This window comes from Theropithecus gelada, chromosome 13, assembly GCF_003255815.1.
Source record: "Theropithecus gelada isolate Dixy chromosome 13, Tgel_1.0, whole genome shotgun sequence".
Classification (NCBI taxonomy): Eukaryota; Metazoa; Chordata; class Mammalia; order Primates; family Cercopithecidae; genus Theropithecus; species Theropithecus gelada.
The window spans coordinates 49,308,543-49,329,620 of record NC_037681.1 but is presented as its reverse complement, the minus strand read 5'-3'; the positions used below and the strand labels follow the sequence as shown (position 1 = coordinate 49,329,620).

Sequence of the window (21,078 nt, the reverse complement as noted above, 5' to 3'; positions counted from 1 at the left end):
GCAAAGAACCCAACTTATATTATGAATACAAATTTTTTTTTTCTGATGTTGCTTTCCCTCTTCTATTTGCATAGGCAATCAAGAGCTGACAGAAGCACCAGCAAATTGTCAGGTAGTAAATATTTATTTATGTTACTGTTACCATTAACTACAGTTTATCCTCCTGGGGCAAGGCAGGACAGACATGTTAGCATGTATAAAAACATTTAAAACTTGCCGTGTGTGTGTGTGTGTGTGTGTGTGTGTGTGTATAGAAAAACATCTAAATTCTAGTACGCCATTATAAAACTTTTCTCCTTTCTGTATTTGTAAAGATCTCTATAGAATACATGCTAATTTTTAAATCGGGCGGGGGAGCAGGGAGAGGCCAATTTATAAAAGGCCACAGCAGTGACATCATGAAAGGGCTCATGTCATTCCACCTGGAGTAAAACAAAATCTCTAAAGGAAGCATCTAACGGCTGAAGGACAGATGGGGAAAGGATGGTTTTGTTCAGCCATACTTGTCAAAGTTTACAATCCTTATCAAAGCCAAACTATTCATACTCGGCAACTGAAGCTGAAAAGACTCACCGTGGACAGGTATGATGCATGAACTGTTAACACACATTTTAGCCACTGAACCATTAGCACAGCACTGGGGAAAAACAAAACAAAACCCAAGTAAACTGATGTTCACAAATTCAAAAGTAAATTCAACTGAGCTATTACAAAAACCCAGACAGACAAGTGAAGATCTATAAATGTTGCTCTGTGAAGATGACTATAATAAATATTATCACTGTGTATATATCACTTTCCGTTTTCTCTTGCAGATTATCTGAGATCTGTGTCATAGATCTTGGGCAGGGATTGGGGGCCACATCAGAGAACAGGACAAAAACCCCTTCCTCTACAACAGTTCAAGAATAAGGTCGGGCGCGGTGGCTCATGCCTGTAATCCCAGCACTTTGGGAAGCCAAGGTGGGTGGATCACAAGGTCAGGAGATCAAGACCATCATGGCTAACATGATGAAACCCCGTCTCTACTAAAAACACAAAAAAATTAGCCGGGCATGGTGGCAGGTGCCTGTAGTCCCAGCTACTCGGGAGGCTGAGGCAGGAGAATGGCGTGAACCTAGCAGGCAGAGCTTGCAGTGAGCCGAGATCGCGCCACTGCACTCTAGGCTAGGTGACAGAGTGAGACTCTGTCTCAAAAAATAAATAAATAAATAAATAAAAGCCATGCTTTGCTTCATAATTAACTGATATGAGGGCAGTAATCTTCATCCAAATTGAGTTCAACTGGTTTTGCATTTTATGTTAACGATAAACATAAAAACCTATTCTGTCAGGAACAGCAGTCCTCTATTAACATTAAAAGGCAAATACAGACCAAAAGTGTGCAAAAAACAGTCACAATTAATGAATTATTTAGTTTTCCTCCTTTGTGAGCTCGGAAGGGTTATGCAGCCCATGAGAAAAAAATTTTTTATAAGAAAACCTACATATTTTACTATCTAGATACTGATGATAATATACTATAAGCTTAGGATCTTTAAGATGTCATCTTATTTAAATGTTTGATCAGATTATCAAAAAAAAGACACAGTATTTAGTCTTTTAGCTAAAATATATTTTTACAGAGTCTTAAGCAGCTATCAGAGGTTCGGCAGGTACTATAAGCAGCTATTTTGTGACATCAACACTAAGTTATTAAATAAGACTAATCATTTAAATGACCTGCTAATAAAGCTAAAATATCTATTTAGGCATTCTCCAAAAGAAAACTATAATAAAACACTAAGAATAAGAATCATTCAACTTAAAATAAGGGAGGTGATAGGGGGTTAATATGTGACATTTAAAGAGTTTTACTGGCCAGGCGTGGTGGCTCACACCTGTAATCCCAGCACTTGTGAGGCCGAGGCGGGCGGATCACGAGGTCAGGAGATCGAGACCATCCTGGCTAACACAGTGAAACCCTGTCTCTACTAAAAATACAAAAAATTAGCCGGGAGCGGTGCCGGGCACCTGTAGTCCCAGCTACTCGGGAGGCTGAGGCAGAAGAACTGCATGAACCCGGGAGGCAGAGCTTGCAGTGAGCCGAGATCACACCACTGCACTCCAGCCTGGGCGACAGAGCAAGACTCCATCTCAAAAAAAAAAAAGAAAAAAAAAAAATGTTTTATTAGTTAGAAATCAGAACCACCTAATATTTAATTTCATGCTGTCAGACAACACTGTTTTTAAGTCACCTGTTTAATCTTACCTATTAGGATGTCCTTGTAACCTCTTTGTAAGCTAAGGGAGAAAAAAACACTATTAACAACAGCACTTCAGACGCAACCAATGCTGTCAATTCCTATGACACAATGACAATACTGTGAAATTATTATTCTAATAAGTAATCTATTTTAAACCAGCATAATATAGTCTACAAAGACATTCCCAAAATCAGAGTAATTAGCTGATAAAAGTCTAGGATAGGACTTATATGAAGGAATGTCCAGAACTGGCAAATCCACAGGCAGAAAATAGCTTAGTGATTGCCAGGAACTGGGAGAAGGAAGAATGGAGAGTGACTGCTAATAGATACAGGATTTCTTTTTGGGGTGACAATTGCATAACTTGCAAACATACTGAAAAACACTAAAATGTATACTTTAAAAGAGTTAAATTTTATGCTATGTGAATTATATCTCAATTTTTAAAATACAAAGAAAAAAATCAAGGTTAGGCAAATTTTTATAGTAGGTAGTATTACAAAAACATATGATCACCCTTTTCTATACAAGACGCTGCTTTTTTAGGTACACAGTTTTCCCCACCAATAACAGTACACCAGTCCACATGTTAATACTATAACTATACTTGCAAAATACTTCAGCAGCATGTTAGACAAATGGAATCCAAGTATAATTTCTAATGACAAAGAATACACTCTATTTTTAGGCCTAATTTTTAAAAATTTATACCCACTCTTGTAGGGCAAGTTTCAGTGAAATTATGCATACTTTTAAAAAAAAGTGAGGGGGTCTTGCTATGTTGCCCAGGCTAGAATGTAGTGGCTATTCAGAGGTACAATTATAGCGCATTACGGTCTTAAACTCCTGGGCTCAAGCAGTCCTCCCACCTCCAATTCCATATTGCCAGTCACAGAGATTAACAACCCATCTGTGATTAAGAAAATCAACACATATAAAAACGGTTTCGGTGTTAGGTTAAGGTACCTCACAGGACATAATGGGAAAAAACCAAAATGAGAATTTGGGAGCTTTATGTTGGGGTGTTTACAACAATTATTCCCATGTAGATAATATCCCGTACAAACAGCATTCTGTGCCACAAGTTCCAAGTGCCTCCAGGTAAACAGACACACAACAGCCATTAGCAGAATAAAGGTAAAACTGCCAATGACATTTCCTTTCACTGCCCCAGGAATTAATCATTTCACTTTTTTTTTGTCTAAAGTACTTTATTTCATCCATTATTCACTCTAAATGCCATCTGTCCTGACGTATTACAAATCCATTTCTCTAACTACTGAATTTTCCATTTAACTCATGGCATTAGGATGCTAAAATGAAAAAAGCAGTCAGTTACCTCTTGTAACAATGGAATAACAGTATGCAGGGGCATCCTTAATACAGTCTTCTTTATAAGGTTTACATTCCTAGTTTGAAGTACTTTCTGTGAGAAAATAAAAGGATTATTAAGATGAGCATACTCACAAACCAAGGACACTACAGGAAAAAAAAAAAAATCTGTAAAAATGAATTCTTTACATCATTTAAGACCAAGGCAATAAACTATAAACAGAATTCAGCAAAAATAAAGGTTGGAGGGACTGAATGGAGTATGTTATATTATGTCCTGTGGTTAACAGACAAGCACAGTCTTTGGGTATCAGTAAATTTACTTCATTACTGAAGTAATTTTACTTCTTTGTGTTTTATTAAAACATCTCTAGACATTTGAATACAGACATATGCCACTTTAGAGATGTTCCCAAACCTCCATTTTATGAAATTTGAGCTGTAACCCCCCTAGAGTGAGCAAAACAGTAAAATTACTCAGAAAGCAAGAAATCCTTTTAAATTAGGTGTCAAATTTTTGGTAAAATTTTACGCCAATCAAAAGATGACATAATGAGAGCTTGAATCAAAATCCTTTAAGGGTACGTCTATGGTAGAGACCCAGTCTCCACACTGGGTTACAGCAAAGGACACAGAGCAGATCAGTTCTGGTCCTGCCCCTTAGAAGCACATCTTCTGGGGCAGGTTGTTCACCTTCTTCAAGCCCCACATGCTTTATAGAAGTAGAAGGTGAAAATTAGGGTCCTTTTGAAAGAGTTTAGTCCCAGAGAGTCTTTCTAATGGTGTATGTATTTTTTGGTGATGGTTGTTGCTATAAATGTGCTCAGAATACAAACAGCAGTGGCACCGAAAGGCAAAAATAGAGAAAGTTAGTTTCCAACCTATTAATGTATTTATTTGAAACAGGGTCCTCATTCTGCTGTCTGGGCTGGAGTGCACTGACATGATCACAGCTCACTGCAGCTTCGACCTCCCAGGCTCAAGGGATCCTCCTGCCTCGGCCTCTTGAGTAGCTAGGCACACCACTATGCCTAGCTAGTTTTTAAATTTTTATTTTGTAGGGCTGGGGTTTCATTATGTTGCCCAGGCTGGTCTCAAACTCCTGGGCTCAAGCAAAGCTCCTGCCTCAGACTCCCAAAATATAAGGATTACAGGCATGAGCCACCATGCCTGGTTTCCAACCTACTTTAACAGTTCCTAAAATATTTTTTCAGAATTCCCTATGGATTTAATTTGCTTGTAAAGCTATCTTTACACTAAGCCCTTCTAAAACCATCAAGTACTATTTAAAAACTATCACTGACACAATTATATAGTTTGTTTCTTATGCAAAAGAAATAAAACATTTTATACATCATTACTGAAGAACTGAGGGATAGACTATACTGATTTAATCATCTTAACCTAAATTTTCATTTTCAAATAACCAGAATACAAGATTCAAAACAAACTATGCTGATATTAACTTTAACAATTCAAGAGGTGCTTGATGACACTAAATACTCCTCAAACCATCTCTTCATTATAAATAACAGCACAAAGTTCCAATGATCTAGAGGCTATAGGAAACATTCTGCATGAACTAGTCTACAAATTATCTTTTGATATACAACATGCTCTTGTAAAGGTCTCCAATTTTCACAAGATGGTTACCCAGACCACCAGGCTTCATTGTCTTAAATGGCCAAATAGAGTGGCAGCGCATCAGGTCAATGAATACAACCCTAAAGAACCCTGAACTTGTTCTCCATTATGTATACCGAGAAACCAGAAAGGACTGAAACATAATGGAAGGTTCAAAGACAGGAGGTTTGTGAAAACCACAAGTGCTCTAAATAGAGAATGATCATATAATTTCTTGTCCAAACTGGGACACTTCTGTGAATGGAAGGAGTCACTATTAATTATACCAAGATGAGAGGTATAAACCAGAATGGTGCAGACAAAAAAGTATGGCCTAGCTATTTAGAAGTTATCCCAAACTGTAGGGCACAAGAATTTTTAACAAGCTCTTAGATACTTCCATGCCCACTAAAGACCAAGGCTCTACAGTAATGATTTTCTAATTTAAAATAAGCAAATAAAAATACATTATCCCAAACTAAGTGAAATGATAATAAACAGAGAAGTCAGCCTCATTCATTTCTGCAAGGATATATGTAAAGAAACAAACCTACAAGCCATAGTTACAACTACTAAAAAGGTGGTGTTGAAGACAAGATTTTTCTTTTACAACTTTACTGCAGTACACATGAAGCATAATAAACACCACATATTTAAAGGTACTACTTGATCAGTTTGACATAGTCTTTACCCATGAAACAAATACTATGATAAAAATAAACACTGTTATCACCCTCGGGTCTCCTTGGGTCCCTTTAAATGTATCCCTCCTTCCACGCCCATTCCAGGCAGCTAATGAACTATATATTGGTCTGCTTTTCCAGAATTTTTATATAAATAGGAATTCATATTACTTTTTGCCTGGCTTCTTTCTCACAGCCTTAGTTTGAGATTCATGCATACTACTGGTCTATTAATAACACAGTACTTATATTGCTAGATAAACAATTTGTTTCTCCATTCACCTGTTAAAAGACATATGTGTTCTTTCCAGTTTGGGGCCATTACAAAGAACATTCACGAGCAAGTCTTTGTATGAACGTATGTGTGTTACTCTCTTGGTAAATATCTAGCAGCAGAATGGCTGCATCATATGGTGGATATATCCTCAATTTTTAATAAACTAATTGTTTTCCAAAGTAGTTATACCATTTACATTTCCACCAGCAACGCAACATATTTGAACTTCAGCTGCTCTACATCCTCACCAACAGATGGTATTATTGTCTGTCTGTCTCATTTTTATCAACCTACAAGGGGTGTATGCAAGCTTTATTTCATTGTGGTTTTAATTTGCCTTTCTGTGATAATTAATAATGCATAATACCTTTACACGTGCTTATTGGCCATTTGAATTCTATTGTGAAGTGTCTGTTCAAACCCTTACCAATTGCTTTTGAGTTCAGATTCAAATCCTTTGTCTAACTTGAGTTGCTAATATTTTGTTACCAGCCCTCAGCTTGTTTTGTTATACTCCTAACACTGTTTTTCCAAGAACAGAAGTTTCTAATTTTGATAAGGTTCAAATGACCAATTTTTTTTCTTTAACATTTCATGCATTTTGTGCTGTATCTAAGAAATCTTTCTCCACTCCTGTTCACAAAGATGTTCTCCTGTTTTTTCCTAGAAGTTTTGTAGTTTTAGGTTTTATAGTCAAGTCTATGGTCTATTTTGCATTGATTTTGTGAAGGTGAGATAAAACTGAGATCCATTTTTTCCAATTGTATGTGGTCTATTTCTGGACTCTGTTTTGGCCCCTTAATCTATATTTATTTTTTCACCAATATTAAACTATCTTGACTACTATAGCTTTATTTTGAAATCAACTGGGTGATTCCTCCAACTTGTTCTTTATTTTACCATTTCTTTGGTTATTCCATGTCCTTTGCATTTCCACATAAATTTTAGGATAGGTTTGTCAATTTCTATGAAGGTGGCTGACAAGGACTGCTGGAATTTTAATTGAGAATGGATTAAATATATAGACAAATTTGGGGAGAATTCTTGACCCTTAAAATACAGAATATTCTAACCCATGAACAGGGCTTAGACCTCTATTTACTTAAGTCTTCATTAACTTCTCTCAACTGTTATAATTTTCAGTGTAGAGACAGTTATCTGTTTTAGATATACCCTAGGTATTTTTTGGTACTACTATAAATGAAACTTTTAAAAAATATTTAACTTAAATGCTTTTTAAAATATTTAAAAATATCTCCTATGGGTGCCATGAATTACATAAATACGCTTCTCTTTTTGCATAAGCTACAGACTAATTCATTGAGTTACAATTCCACCTTCCAAATGTCATTAATGTTAATGCCAGGTTTTCTATGACAGACAGTATTAACCTCTTGGAAGCACCCATGTTGTACCCCTATCACTGCTCACATTCTTCTTTTGTTCTTATTTTTAATATCCTCACAACTATGTATCCTCATAAGGCAGCTTTTGAGAAGGGGGAAAACTTTTTTAGAAGGAAAAATGTTACTTCCCTCTTTCTTTATTAGAGTACAGAATGTACAAATGCATAATCTCCTAGGTAATACATTATAAGAACATCCATTCTTTTCTTTTTTAAAATAGGGTTTACTTGGCTGGGAGCAGTGGCTCACGCCTGTAATCCCAGCATTCTGGGAGGCCAAGAGGGGCAGGTGACCTGAGATCAGGAGTTTGAGACCATCCTGGCAAATGTGGTGAAGCCTCGTCTCTACTAAAAATACAAAATTAGCCGGGTGTGGTGGCACACACCCATAATCTCAGCTACTTAGGAGGCTGAGGCAGGAGAATCACTTGAACCTGGGAGGTAGAGGTTGCAGTGAGCTAAAATTGCACCACTGCACTCCAGCCTGGGTGACAATCCATCAATCAATCAACAGAATAAAAATTTTCTGAAAGGGTTATTTTATGCCAGCACTTTGTGAAGCTAAGGCAGGAGGATTACTTGAGAACAAGACTTTGAAACCAACCTAAGCAACACAGCAGACCCTGTCTCTATCAAAAAAATGTTAAAAATTAACTAGCTATGGTAGTGCGTGCCTGCAGTCCCAGATACTCGGGAGGCTGAGGTGGGAGGATCACTTGAGCCCAGGATTTCATGTAGTGAGCTACAATTGCACCACTGCCCTTCCAGCCTAGGTGACAGAGTGAGACCCTTGTCTCATTAAAAAAAAAAAAAGCAGAGGGGCATGTGTATTTTATGCTCTATACTTTTCAAGCACACAATTTTTCATCATTCAACCACTTCTCTATTATTTCTACCTAAGTAACCTATAAAATTGAAGAAGTGTTTTCATAAACAGCATTTTACTTTTCCTTTCAACAACCTATAACACTTAATGAAAGTTACACATTAACATCTTTGAAATGTTCTTGCCAAAAATGATTTTAAACTGAATCTCTTCTAGCTTATAGATCTAACCAGATCTAGATCTAGATTGCCAAGCTTCTAGATCTAACCTATATAGAGAATAAGATAGACAAAGCAATGTGTTAAATGATACCACAATGATGCAGTATGCAAAATACTGAACATGGAACTCTCTACTGCGCAAATAACCTAACTTCTCCAAAAAAATAAATTGCAAGACACAGAAGGGGCATACCAACTAAACACAGTGTAGACTCTGTTGAAATCTTGTTTTACAGAAAGCAAAAATAGGCTGGCACAGTGGCTCATGCCTGTAACCCCAGCACTTTGAGAGGCCAAGGCGGGTGGATCACGAGGTCAGGAGTTCAAGACCAGCCTGGCCAACATGGTAAAACCCCGTCTCTACTAAAAATACAAAAATTAGCTGGGCATGGTGTCATGCACCTATAATCCTAGCAACTTGGGAAGCTGAGGCAGGAGAATTGCTTGAACCAGGACCCGGGATGCAGAGAAAGCAGTGAGCTGAGATCGTGCCACTGCACTCCAGCCTGGGCTACAGAGCAAGACTGTCTCAAAAATAAATAAATAAAGCAAAACTTAAAAAAAAAACTTTGAGACAATCAGGAAAATATAAACACTAATATTTGACAATTTTTAAAGAATTACTTTTTTGAGGTGCAACAATGGATTATGGTTATTTTTTAAAAGGATGTTTTAAGTTGAATGGGGCATATTTATGGATAAAATGTATGTAATCATTTGAGACTTGCTTCACCATAACTTGGGGAGACAAGTGAGACTATCAACAAATCAACAGTTGATTGGCTAGTATTGATAATTTTTGAAACTAGGTAATGAGTTCGTGATGGTCCACTGTACTATTCTAAATGTTTTGAACTGTTTCTTAATAAGAAAAAGCAAAAATTTGTACTCGATTCATTTGCACCTACTGAGGAAGGTTTCAAAGCATAATTAGTAGGCAATGAGGGCAGTTAAGTTATATTCCGTTTCAAAAACACTGTCAATTGTTTTCTGCAGATTTTTCACCAAATCTTCACCCAGGTTTCTATGCCATGGTAAACTAAAGTCTACCTCCACAATACATTCACAAACTATTTTAAAAGTAATTTTAGGATCAATGTACCCTAAAAAAACAGATCAAGTAAAATCAGACACACTACTCATAGGTTATGGATTAAAGTCACATTGACATTCAGTGAAATCGTAACACTGCTCTGAGTCATTAAGAATAAACGCATTAGCAAATGTAAACTGCTTTAATCTGATCAGGCAGTACTTGAATCCAACCAGTTTTCACTTAAATGTTCTAGATAGAATGCTGTCAAACTGTAGAATTTACGAGAATCAAACTGAGTAACTTCATACAAGCAGTCACCAACTTACACAGAAATCAAAAATGCCTCCCTTTATACAAAGTTTCTAGTAATTTTACCTCTACATATTTTACAACATAACCCCCAACCCTCTTGAATTTTCCCCCAAACCTCCTACCCATTGCCAAGGTTCCACCTCACTGCCCCCTCTCACGGCCAGGGGGAAATAAGTTTCTGGAATCCAGAGTAAAAACTCAGGAACGCATTTTCCTACAGAAAAAAATATAAATTGTGATCTAGAATGCTGAGTATTATCATTCAGCTACACTATGTTTATAAAGGCTTTTATGAACTAAAGCCTAATAACCTAATAATTCAGAACAGTATTTCTATGAGAAAATGCATTCCAAGTTCAAAATAACTCAATGCAATCCCTTTGTAGGTTGGTGACTGTCTGTATAATGCCACCAAGTGATACATGTTTGACTAAACTCATAAAACATTACATTCCAAATGGCTCTGTAACATGATGGCTCACAGCTGTGAATGTGCTATGTCAATCATTTTCTAAGAAATATTAACCACGTTAATTTAGTTAAAAATTGCTACATACTTACATTTAGCATTTCAAAATCGTTACTTTCTAAGCCCTGGGTAAGAAGAACTGGAAAGCTATTCGTCTGGAGGTCATCCTTTCCTTTTTTGGGTGTGTCTATATCCATTGCTCCCAGGCGTTCTTCAATGCTAACCTACAGAACAGAAAGGATTGTTAATGTGTTACCAGAGGAGACTTAAAGAAGTTTGGAGACAAAAAAGAAAACAGGATTTACACCTCAACCCTGGAAAACACTAATATGCTCATTCTTATTCCAAGAGAACCTCACTACCATAATGCCAATGTTGGAGACAGGTGAAACATCTGCAATCCAAGCTTCCAGATTCTAGTGAAAAAAACAACGGCCCAAGAAGCACATGGTTTGAAAATGTTCATTCATAAAAATCCTTCAGAAGAGGCAAGGACCTGGCATCTGATTCTAAAACCCAAGACTTAAGACCTATTCTCAGAGAAGCTTGCCCCACTACAACTACCCCTTGGTGTCACCCTCAGATCTGCAGGAGGAAACAAAATATTATTACAAGGGCATAAAGACCGTTATGTTTCCAAAACAATTTGTAAAAAATGTCTTCCTTTTTTTTTTTTTTTTTTTGTTTGAGACGGAGTCTCGCTCTGTCGCCCAGGCTGGAGTGCAGTGGCCAAATCTCAGCTCACTGCAAGCTCCGCCTCCCAGGTTCACGCCATTCTCCTGCCTCAGCCTCCAGAGTAGCTGGGACTACAGGCGCCCGCCACCTCGCCCGGCTAGTTTTTTGTATTTTTTAGTGGAGACGGGGTTTCACCATGTTAGCCCATGTTGGGATGGTCTCGATCTCCTGACCTCGTGATCCGCCCGTCTCGGCCTCCCAAAGTGCTGGGATTACAGGCTTGAGCCACCGCGCCCGGCCAATGTCTTCCTATTTTTAACGGTGAGCTCCAAATGATTTATTAGCTAGAATATGCTATACTACAACTAAGTGTCCTTGATAAATACTTAACAGTTATGTGTAAATAAACATGATGCAATTTGCTATACAAAAACTCAACTGTGCTCTCGGTGTGGTGGCTCTCACCTATAATCCCAGCACTCTGGGAGACTGAGGCAGGCGGAACACTTGAGCCCAGGTGTTCAAGACCAGCCTGGGCAACATGGCAAAACCCTGTCTCTACAAAACAATAAGCCATGCACCTATGGTCCCAGCCACTTGAGAGGCTGAGGTGGGAGGATTACTTGAGCCCAGGAGGCAGAGGTTGCAGTGAGCTGAGATCAAACCACTGCACCCCAGTCTGGGTGACAGAACGAGACCCCATCTCCAAAAAACAAACAAAAACAACAACAAACACCCTCAATTGTATAGAACTGATTCCTGACCAAATCAAGTCTTACATGTTCTGTCAGCCTCTTGGTAACTAAGTCAAAAAGAAATGTGTTCTATGACTAACAGAGCAAAACAGATGTGCTTGGTTTATCCTAACACAAAAAATATTAAAAAGGACATGGGGAAATTAAGAAGTTGAAACTAGGCCAGGGCCGGGCGTGGTGGCTCAAGCCTGTAATCCCAGCACTTTGGGAGGCCGAGACGGGCGGATCACGAGGTCAGGAGATCGAGACCATCCTGGCGAACACGGTGAAACCCCGTCTCTACTAAAAAATACAAAAAAACTAGCCGGGCGAGGTGGCGGGCGCCTGTAGTCCCAGCTACTAGGGAGGCTGAGGCAGGAGAATGGCGTAAACCCAGGAGGCGAAGCTTGCAGTGAGCTGAGATCCGGCCACTGCACTCCAGCCTGGGCTACAGAGCGAGACTCCGTCTCCAAAAAAAAAAAAAAAAAAACTAGGCCAGGCCAAAGAAAGTTGGTACTTTATTTTTAAAGTCAGCTATCACGTAACTGAGGAATAACTTTTATGAACACATTATGAACATGTTTTATGAAGCTATGTTATCCCCACCGCACCACCCAATAAACACATTTAAAATCAGTTAAATTATCCTTCGAAGTGGACAAAGAAAAACAAAAGAATAAAAATTAAAGTAAAATCAGCTAAACAAACACAGTATTTCTGTAAGAATAAAAGTTAGAATTCCAGATTCCTTATGTAAGAGGGAAGAATGTGAATGGAAGATAAAAAACAACTCTGCACAGACATGTACAGTAACCACAAAGGATTTTGGGAACTGAGAAAAAAATGAAAATCATACACACTTACGTAGTTACAATGACTATTACTTTTAGAGACCAACTGGTACTAAGTTAGCCAGGATTGCTCAGACAGCCAAGAGAAAAGAGGCATCACTGAAACTCAGCAACATGCGAAACCCAATGATAGTCATCACAGCAAGTCCTGGCTTGACTTATTCCATTTATGTTACCTAGCTAAATACTAACTAATGGTCAAAACAGCACCCTCTCTAGTTACTAAAGGTTCCATCTTCTCTGTTAAACAAAGATGACAATCTAGAATTTGGAAACCTATGATGGTGAAGATAAAAGAGAGCATAAAGAGCATAACAGCAGAAATCTCAGTAAATTTCTACAGATTTAACTTTGGCTCTATCCAACACACTTATTAGAATTTGCCAGTAATTTTTTTTTCTTTTTTTGAGACGGAGTCTCGCTCTGTCGCCCAGGCTGGAGTGCAGTGGCGCCATCTCAGCTCACTGCAAGCTCCACCTCCCGGGTTGACGCCATTCTCCTGCCTCAGCCTCCTGAGTAGCTGGGACTGCAGCCACCAGTCACCATGCTCGGCTAATTTTTTGTATTTTTTAGTAGAGACAGGGTTTCGCCGTGTTAGCCAGGATGGTCTTGATCTCCTGACCTCGTGATCCGCCCGCCTCGGCCTCCCAAAGTGCTGGGATTACAGGCGTAAGCCACCACGCCCGGACATAATTTCCCAGTAATTTTAAATCACAAACTCAAATATATGGTCAAAGTGGTTGCATTACCTCATTTCCCCCTGATTTCCTCTTGCTCTCTACTTGCTCGGTTTGTGGAGGAGTGGGCTTGATAGCTGCATGATGACCAGGAATCCCAGGCACCAGAACTTTTGCTTCAGAATTCATCACTGGTGTCCTCACCTGTTCAACAGGAATAGCCAAAATGTGAAAAAGGAAATCATACCTTAGTCCTTACGTATCCTCAATGAGAAAACAGCTTTTAAAAGGGCTCCTCTCTTGGAAAAATGCAATATAATTAATTTAATATGATATTAATTTAAGATATATTTTAAATTGAATGTTGACAAACTTTTTAGGTGACAATCTGAAAGACTGTGAATTTAAAGCTTACAATACCACATAAGAGTAAAATCCGACTGGCCCAATGGTAGTAGGTTATCAGAACTTATTAATATTTAGTGTCACTAACATTGGTATACAAGCCCCCACTACTAAATTCGACTGGCTTTAAAAAACTACAGATTACGTAAGGACACAATGATTTTTTAAAATTTAAAAAGTGAAGTTACACATTTTACAACTACCTCCGGAATTCAATCTCTGCCAGAAATGCTCAGACAGCCAAGAGAAAGGTGTCATCTCTGAAACTCAGCCAGCAGCGAAACCATATGGATGTCATCATAGCATGTCTTGGCTTTCCCTTTCTCATTAAACCATGAAACACGACCCCTACATGTAGACACCAAGTTATATGCAAAATAGAGCACCATGATGATGTTCACATGCTTTTGTAGTGTTAAATTCTAACCCCATGATGGTTTTACTACACCCTGAAATACAGCATTCCTCTCAGCAAAGTAATGTTTTTTTGTTTTGTTTTGTTTTGTTTTTGAGATGCGGTCTTGCTCTGTCGCCCAGGCTGGAGTGCAATGGCATGGTCTCGGTTCACTGCAACCTCCAGCTCCCAGGTTCAAGTGATTCTCCCACCTCAGCCTCCCAAGAAGGTGGGACTACAGGCGCCCGCCACCACGCCCAGCTAATTTTTTGTATTTTTAGCAGAGATGGGGAGTAATGCTCTTTTAGGCACTCAGACTGATAAAAACCATCTTTGGTAAATCTGATATTGATATTTATCCCTACATTCTTCCTGGCCCAGACGATTATGCATGGTGGGCAGGGAAGAACCACATCCAAGGTCTTCAACTGCTAGTCTTCTATTCACTCATTCACTCAACAAATCAGGAGTACAATCTTGACATCTAAAAGCATAATCCCACAAAATTTATAAGACAAGAGAATAAAGATATTAAAGAATAAAAAGATAAACTCAGTTTAATCATAATACTAAGTAACAGTTCCATTCACCCAAATTCGCCCAAAGAAATATCCTTTTTCTTAAAACTTCGAATTTGTAATGTGCTCACCTTTGTTATAGCTGTTTCTACTTTGGGGGCCCAGCAGTTTGAAATATCTCTTACTAAACACATATGAGGTTCTCTGGAGTTTAAAGCCTGAAAACGTATTTTTTTTAAAGGGGGAGATGAGAGGAAAGAAAAAAAAAGACAGTGTCAAACAAAGCAAATGGAAACAAGAACAAAATGAAAAATAAATGACTACTTGTGCGTTTTCATAAAATATTAAAAAGTATAGAAGGCTTCCATACTCAATTGTTAACCATGATCACCACTCAGACTGATGGCAGTTAAGACAAATGGTGGGTACCAAGGTTTACTTTCCTCAGCCATGAACTGCTTGAATTTTTCACATTTATTGTTTTTAAAGGTCAACAGAATTTTGAAATGTAACAGGTTTTAAAGAAAACATATCAGTTCATCATCCTTTTAAGAAATAGTCTGTGCTCAAAATAGTAAATGGTTCTACTCTTAACTCTCCTATTGTCCTTTCCATAAGCAAGTCAGAGATAGCACTGATGATTAACAAAATGCATCTGTATGTTCTGACATATTAAATAGGATTGGGGGAGTCAGATGCAGCAAACCAATAAAGATTTAAAGTAATACATAATTCTATATGCCCACGTAATTAATCAATATCGGGAAAGACACAAAACAAATAGTCAACAATGGCTGCAACCAGAGAGGGATGGAATTCACATACAGAAAGGAGCCATGTTTACAGCTTAACACTTTTCTCCCTTTTTTTTTTTTTTAAATTAAACCATATGTATGTATGCTTGTGTGGGCATATAATATTTCACTCATAGTCTTGCTAAGGACCATACTAAGTAAAAGCATTTTAAATGCAAGCTTAAGAAATAACGTACTGTACATGCTTAGGATAACTCACAAGTCTTCACAGAAATGTCCGTAGTAAACAATGTTAAATCATTGCACTGCCCATTACATTTCCACTTAAAAAATGAGTGTTAACACTAAGAGACCCTATTATTAAGATTTATATCTTCGTAACTAGGCAAAATTCAACATAAGTCATACCTGTACTGCCCAACTAGTAAGACACTAGGAACATGTGGCACTGAGCACTTGAAATGTGGCTAGTCCAAACTGAGATATGCCAGAAGTGCAAAATACACACCAGATTTTTAAAACATAGTACCAAGGGAGAGGGCTGATACAAATAACTCAAACAATGGATTATATTGACCAGGTGTTAAAATATGTTGGATATAGAGCTCTCAAAATTAAAATAAACCATTCCATGAAGAAATCCTTTAATTAAAAAAGAATATATTATTTATCTTAAAGACCAATGTTATTTTTAAAATCACTCTCTTCCATGGACATAGGGATGCTATATTGCTTTACTCCAGAGTAGCAGCTACGTACCACTCGCTCAATAGTAGGCTGAAACCAACTGCCATATACAAGCAACAATGACATTTTGTCTGAGCAAAAACCAGCAGCTAGAATAGGGATGGGTTTTGGTGTTGATTTCTTGCCTTTCCCAGGTGTTGCTATCTGAATTGTGCAGTTTGAAGTCAAAGGCTTTTTGCAGTACCTGGAAATGGAGGGGGAAATGAGATTAGAGAATCTGAAAAAACGTCTCACACTAACTCTCTGGAACTGACATCAAGTCATGAAATGTGACCCTCCTCTAGCCTCTATACTGCCATCAGGAATCACCTGGGTCTCTGGAACATGAGTGCTCCTTTCAAGATCTCACCTACCGCCTGTAATCCCAGCACTTTGGGAGGCCGAGATGGGCGGATCACGAGGTCAGGAGATCGAGACCATCCTGGCTAACACGGTGAAACCCCGTCTCTACTAAAAAATACAAAAACTAGCCGGGCGAAGTGGCGGGCGCCTGCGGTCCCAGCTACTCGGGAGGCTGAGGCAGGAGAATGGCGTGAACCCGGGAGGCGGAGCTTGCAGTGAGCTGAGATCCAGCCACCGCACTCCAGCCTGGGCGACAGAGCCAGACTCAGTCTCAAAAAAAAAAAAAGATCTCACCTACCTCTACCCATGCTCAAAACCTCACCACCAAAATCAGCCTGGAGACCTACTTCCCCTTCTCTCTCATTTTCTCAGGCCCCACCAAGAACTCCAAACTGCCAAACATTCTCTCGCCACCCTGTACTTCAGGTTCTGTATGGTTCTGTCCATGCCCTGTTCCAGTCAGTCCCGTCTCCAGTTTCTCCCAACCCCCAAAAGCCTCAGCAAGCCTCTGGAATGTAGTTCCAGCAGCAAAATTATGTCCTCCATGGCTTCTCTAGGGGTTCTCTTCACATTCTTCCTCTACCGTGGCTTGTCCCTGCAGCACTCCCAACTTGTACCTGTTTTCTCTCCCATACCCTTTGTGCCAGTGGCCTTGGACATGATGCAAGTGAGTTCCTTGTTCTTCACTAACACTTTAAAACAAAAGTCTATCCCTTTTTTGTCCCTAAAATCTTTTCAATTCTTATCACCAGATACCAGCTACCGCTCCCTCTTGCCATCATCCAATGATCTCTGCCGCCATCCACATTTCTTAAAGATTTCAATGGCTTGAGGTCATTACTTCTAATATTACTCTAAATGAATTCCTTTCTTAGTGGTTTCCACACCCAGAGTCCAGGTTGACGGACACTTCTGACACTCAGATCTGTCAACTCCTTTCTCAAACGAACATGCTCCTCACTATTTCAGCCACAAACTCCTCACACCCTACATATCTTATTACCACTTATTCTCCACAAGTGTATATCCTGCATAATATTCCAGGTGTAAGCATCTCATGATCCCTATCTTTCCAACTTACTCCTCCTATCATCCTGACTCCACAATTATCTCTAGACCCAGGATTTGGGATCTCTGCTTTAGCCTTTCGCCCTCTATAGTCTATTCTCAACGAACGACTGTCTTAAAACTTAGGTCAAAGCTCATCGAATCCTCTGCTTGTAATCCTTCACTGGCTTGCCACTGCCCAGGGAATCCTCACTGTGGCCAGGCACCAAAGGCCCCACTTCTTCTGAGTCTCAAGTATACATTCCAGGTACACACATCCTTCTATAAATAAAAGCTTCAAGAGTTACACACTAAAAGGTTAACAGTCACTGAGAGGAACAGAACTCAATGGAGGGAGACTCAGGTTTTAAAATCAAGTGTTTGGGCATCCTGGGTGTTTTGAAATGAGTATACACTTTTTTCATAATGTTTATATTTAAATAAATTCCTATACTGGTATTTTAAAAGAAGGGTGCCAACTGACAAGAGGTTAAAACCATTTTAAAGCTTAACAAACTGTGTGCAAAACTGAGTCTCAGACCATGTTTACAGTATAATGACAAGGTTTGGCAAGTTTTCTGAAAAGGGCAAAATAATAAAAATTTCAGGTTCTCCAGACCCCAAATGGTCTCCATTGAATGTGGCCTGCAAGCCAGTTTGCTCACTCCTGGTCTATGATTGCTACACAACCTAACAACAATCCTCCCCCCTCTGTCCATGAAAACAGCAGCACTGGCAAGGGGAAGTAAAGCACGCTCAAAGATCAAGAGAACATCATCAAGGCTCACAAGTGAATCTCTCCAACTGAGCCACTTTCTTCTGAAATGTATCATTAGAATTATCCAACATTTACTAAGGATGCATCATAAAAAGCCACTCTCCTCATCACAAATATATAAATTTGACACCCAGCTTTAACTGGCAATGTATATAGTCATGTGGACAAAGAAAATTGTTTTCAAAATAATCTAGCTGAATAGTAATATGATGCAAAGAATAACCTGGTGAGAGTATGACCAAGTAACAAGTCAGGGAAAGAAACAAATTTCTTACTTGGAAAATTTCTTACTTACCCATTTAATATGTGTTCAAAAAGATGGACTTGACCATCTCTGCAAACAACAGCCAACTTGACAGGCTGAAAGAAAAATGTAACCAGCATATTATAATGGATAACATACTCCAGTCCCCAATCTAACTTATGAAAACTCAGCTCGCCTTCCCACCCCATTACATAACCAGAAAAAAATAAAATAAAATAAAAACAGCAAGAATCCATTTAAAAATAATTACCTCTGTCAAAATAACCACTAGTGGTGGTGGTGTCAAGATTCTAGATAAATATTTAAGCCAAGAAGGTAACAATCAAGGAGAATGGGCCCTCGAAGTTAGATGAACAAAGTTACCACCAAGTGCAAAGGCTGACAACGTGGAGCTGACATGCCCTCATGCCGGGAATACAGAAAAAGCCATTTTGCATGTATGGCTAGGAAGGGGTGTTCTAAGCCCTCATCACCTCTCTTCCTCCATCCCCTGTCAACGTAAGTGGCCTAAGCTGTCTGGAGACGCCCCTATCCACCTAGAAAGGGGTGTTATAAGCCCTCACTGCCTCTCTCCCTCCGTCCACTATCAGTGAGTGGCCTAGGCTCCCTGCATGCTTCCACCTAACAGACTCTTGCTGTCAGCCTCTCTAAAGCTCATTTTTTAAAATTCTGGAACTTTCTTAAGGAAAGCTTAAATGAAAGTACTTTCAAAACACTGCTATCCCTACTCTAGTTACAAAGGTAATGAGAGAATTCAGGGAGTAGCCAATATATTGAGAGAAAACGAAATATATAAAACATTTTAAGACTAACTTTGCACAACTGTAATATATCAATTAAAAACTAGAAAAAAGAGACTAACTTCCATTGTGAAAACAACTTTGACAATGTTTAAAATTCTTTACTGGTGTATTTAAAAATAAGAAATTTCAGAAAGGAGACATTTTATTAGAGAAAATTTCAGTCTTTCTGAGGTTTAGTGCTACATGGCAGTTGTCAGGGAGGGCCAGACATGGTGGCTCAGGCCTGTAATCCCAGCACTTTGGGAGGCCAAGGCGGGAAGATAGCTAGAGCCTAGAAGTTCGAGACCAGACTAGGAAATACAGTGAAACCCCATTTGCACAAAAAATACAATAAAAATTAGCAGGGTATGGTAGGCACATGCCTGTAGTCCCAGCATGAGACTGGGGTGGGATCACTTGAGCCCGGGGAGGTCAAGGCTACAGTAAGCCTTGATGGCACCACTGCACTCCAGCCTGGGCAACAGGGTAAAACCCCATCTCGGAAAAAAAAAAAAGAAAAACAAAGTTTAGGGGAAGAGACCATTTCCCCGTCATCAAATTTTCTAGTTCTCCGTTCTGCAACTTCAACTGACAGGCATCCAAATCTAATCTCCAACTGTCTATAGAGAGGCTGGCAATTTTTGAAGATAAAATAAGCAGATTATTCTGCAATACCATAATCAGTTTTGTTTCGGAATGTTAATTCTAACTTATTGCTGTTAACTACAATCTTATATGAAGTGCCGGAACTACATCTTGGCTTCCTGATCCATCACTCCTAGTTTAATATGTTAAAAAATTATTTAAAAGGCTGGGCACAGAGGCTTACGCCTGTAAACCCGGCACTCTGGGAGGCCGAGGCAGGCCGATCACAAGGTCAAGAGATCAAGACCATCCTGGCCAACATGGTGAAACCCCCGTCTCTACTAAAAATACAAAAATTAGCTGGACATGGTGGCATGTGCCTGTAGTCCCAGCTACTCAGGAGGCTGAGGCAGGAGAACCACTTGAACCCGAGAGGCAGAGGTTACAGTGGGCTGAGATTGTGCCACTGCACTCCAGCCTGGTGACAAAGCAAGACTCCATCTCAAAAACAAAGCAAAATAAACAAAAAAAAACCAGTTGTGCTCCCTCTTTTATTATTGATCATTTTAAATATAATGCCAACAGTATTCCAAGATAAACTCTGAATCAAACCTAAAATTAAATCTAAAAGTAGCAACAGAATTCACTCAGAAAAAGAGAAAGTAAAAACTCAGTCTTGCCCAGGCGCAATGGCTTACGCCTATAATCCCAGCACTTTGGGAGGCCAATGTGGGCAGAACACCTGAGGTCAGGAGTTCGAGACCAGCCTGGCCAACATGGTGAAACCCCATCTCTGCTAAAAATACAAAGATTAGCTGGGTGTGATGGTGTGTGCCTGTAGTACCAGCTACCCAGGAGGCTGAGGCAGGAGAATTGTCGAACCTAGGAGGCACAGGTTGCCGTGAGCTGAGATCGCACCACTGCACTCCAGCCTGACCGACAGAGGGAGACTCTGTCTCAAAAACAAAAAAACAAACCAAAAACACCCCTCAGTCTATTCTCTACATAGACTAGTAGCAAGTTTTGCTACTCCAAGGAAAGTGATTTTTCTTCCATAAATTACTTGTATTTACACTTAAAGAACCTACCTCTA

At 39.2% G+C, this 21,078-nt stretch overlaps 1 protein-coding gene and 2 non-coding genes across 3 annotated transcripts in view; all 3 read right to left on the bottom strand.

Moving 5' to 3' along the window:
- Positions 1-21,078, bottom strand: part of WDR43 (WD repeat domain 43) — a 56,664-nt gene that overhangs the window by 9,046 nt on the left and 26,540 nt on the right. The window contains exons 7-14 of the mRNA XM_025354795.1: positions 18,649-18,713; positions 16,199-16,370; positions 14,816-14,902; positions 13,440-13,571; positions 10,523-10,654; positions 3,586-3,672; positions 2,252-2,283; positions 574-637 (exon numbers count right to left, since the gene is read on the bottom strand). Coding sequence (XP_025210580.1) covers positions 574-637; positions 2,252-2,283; positions 3,586-3,672; positions 10,523-10,654; positions 13,440-13,571; positions 14,816-14,902; positions 16,199-16,370; positions 18,649-18,713 — 771 coding nt within the window. The remainder of the gene's footprint in view (positions 1-573; positions 638-2,251; positions 2,284-3,585; positions 3,673-10,522; positions 10,655-13,439; positions 13,572-14,815; positions 14,903-16,198; positions 16,371-18,648; positions 18,714-21,078) is intronic.
- LOC112605467 lies at positions 12,758-12,835 on the bottom strand. The gene has a single exon (XR_003115455.1). It is a non-coding gene; the product is annotated as a small nucleolar RNA SNORD53/SNORD92 (small nucleolar RNA).
- LOC112605465 lies at positions 14,001-14,078 on the bottom strand. Its single transcript, XR_003115454.1, has one exon. It is a non-coding gene; the product is annotated as a small nucleolar RNA SNORD53/SNORD92 (small nucleolar RNA).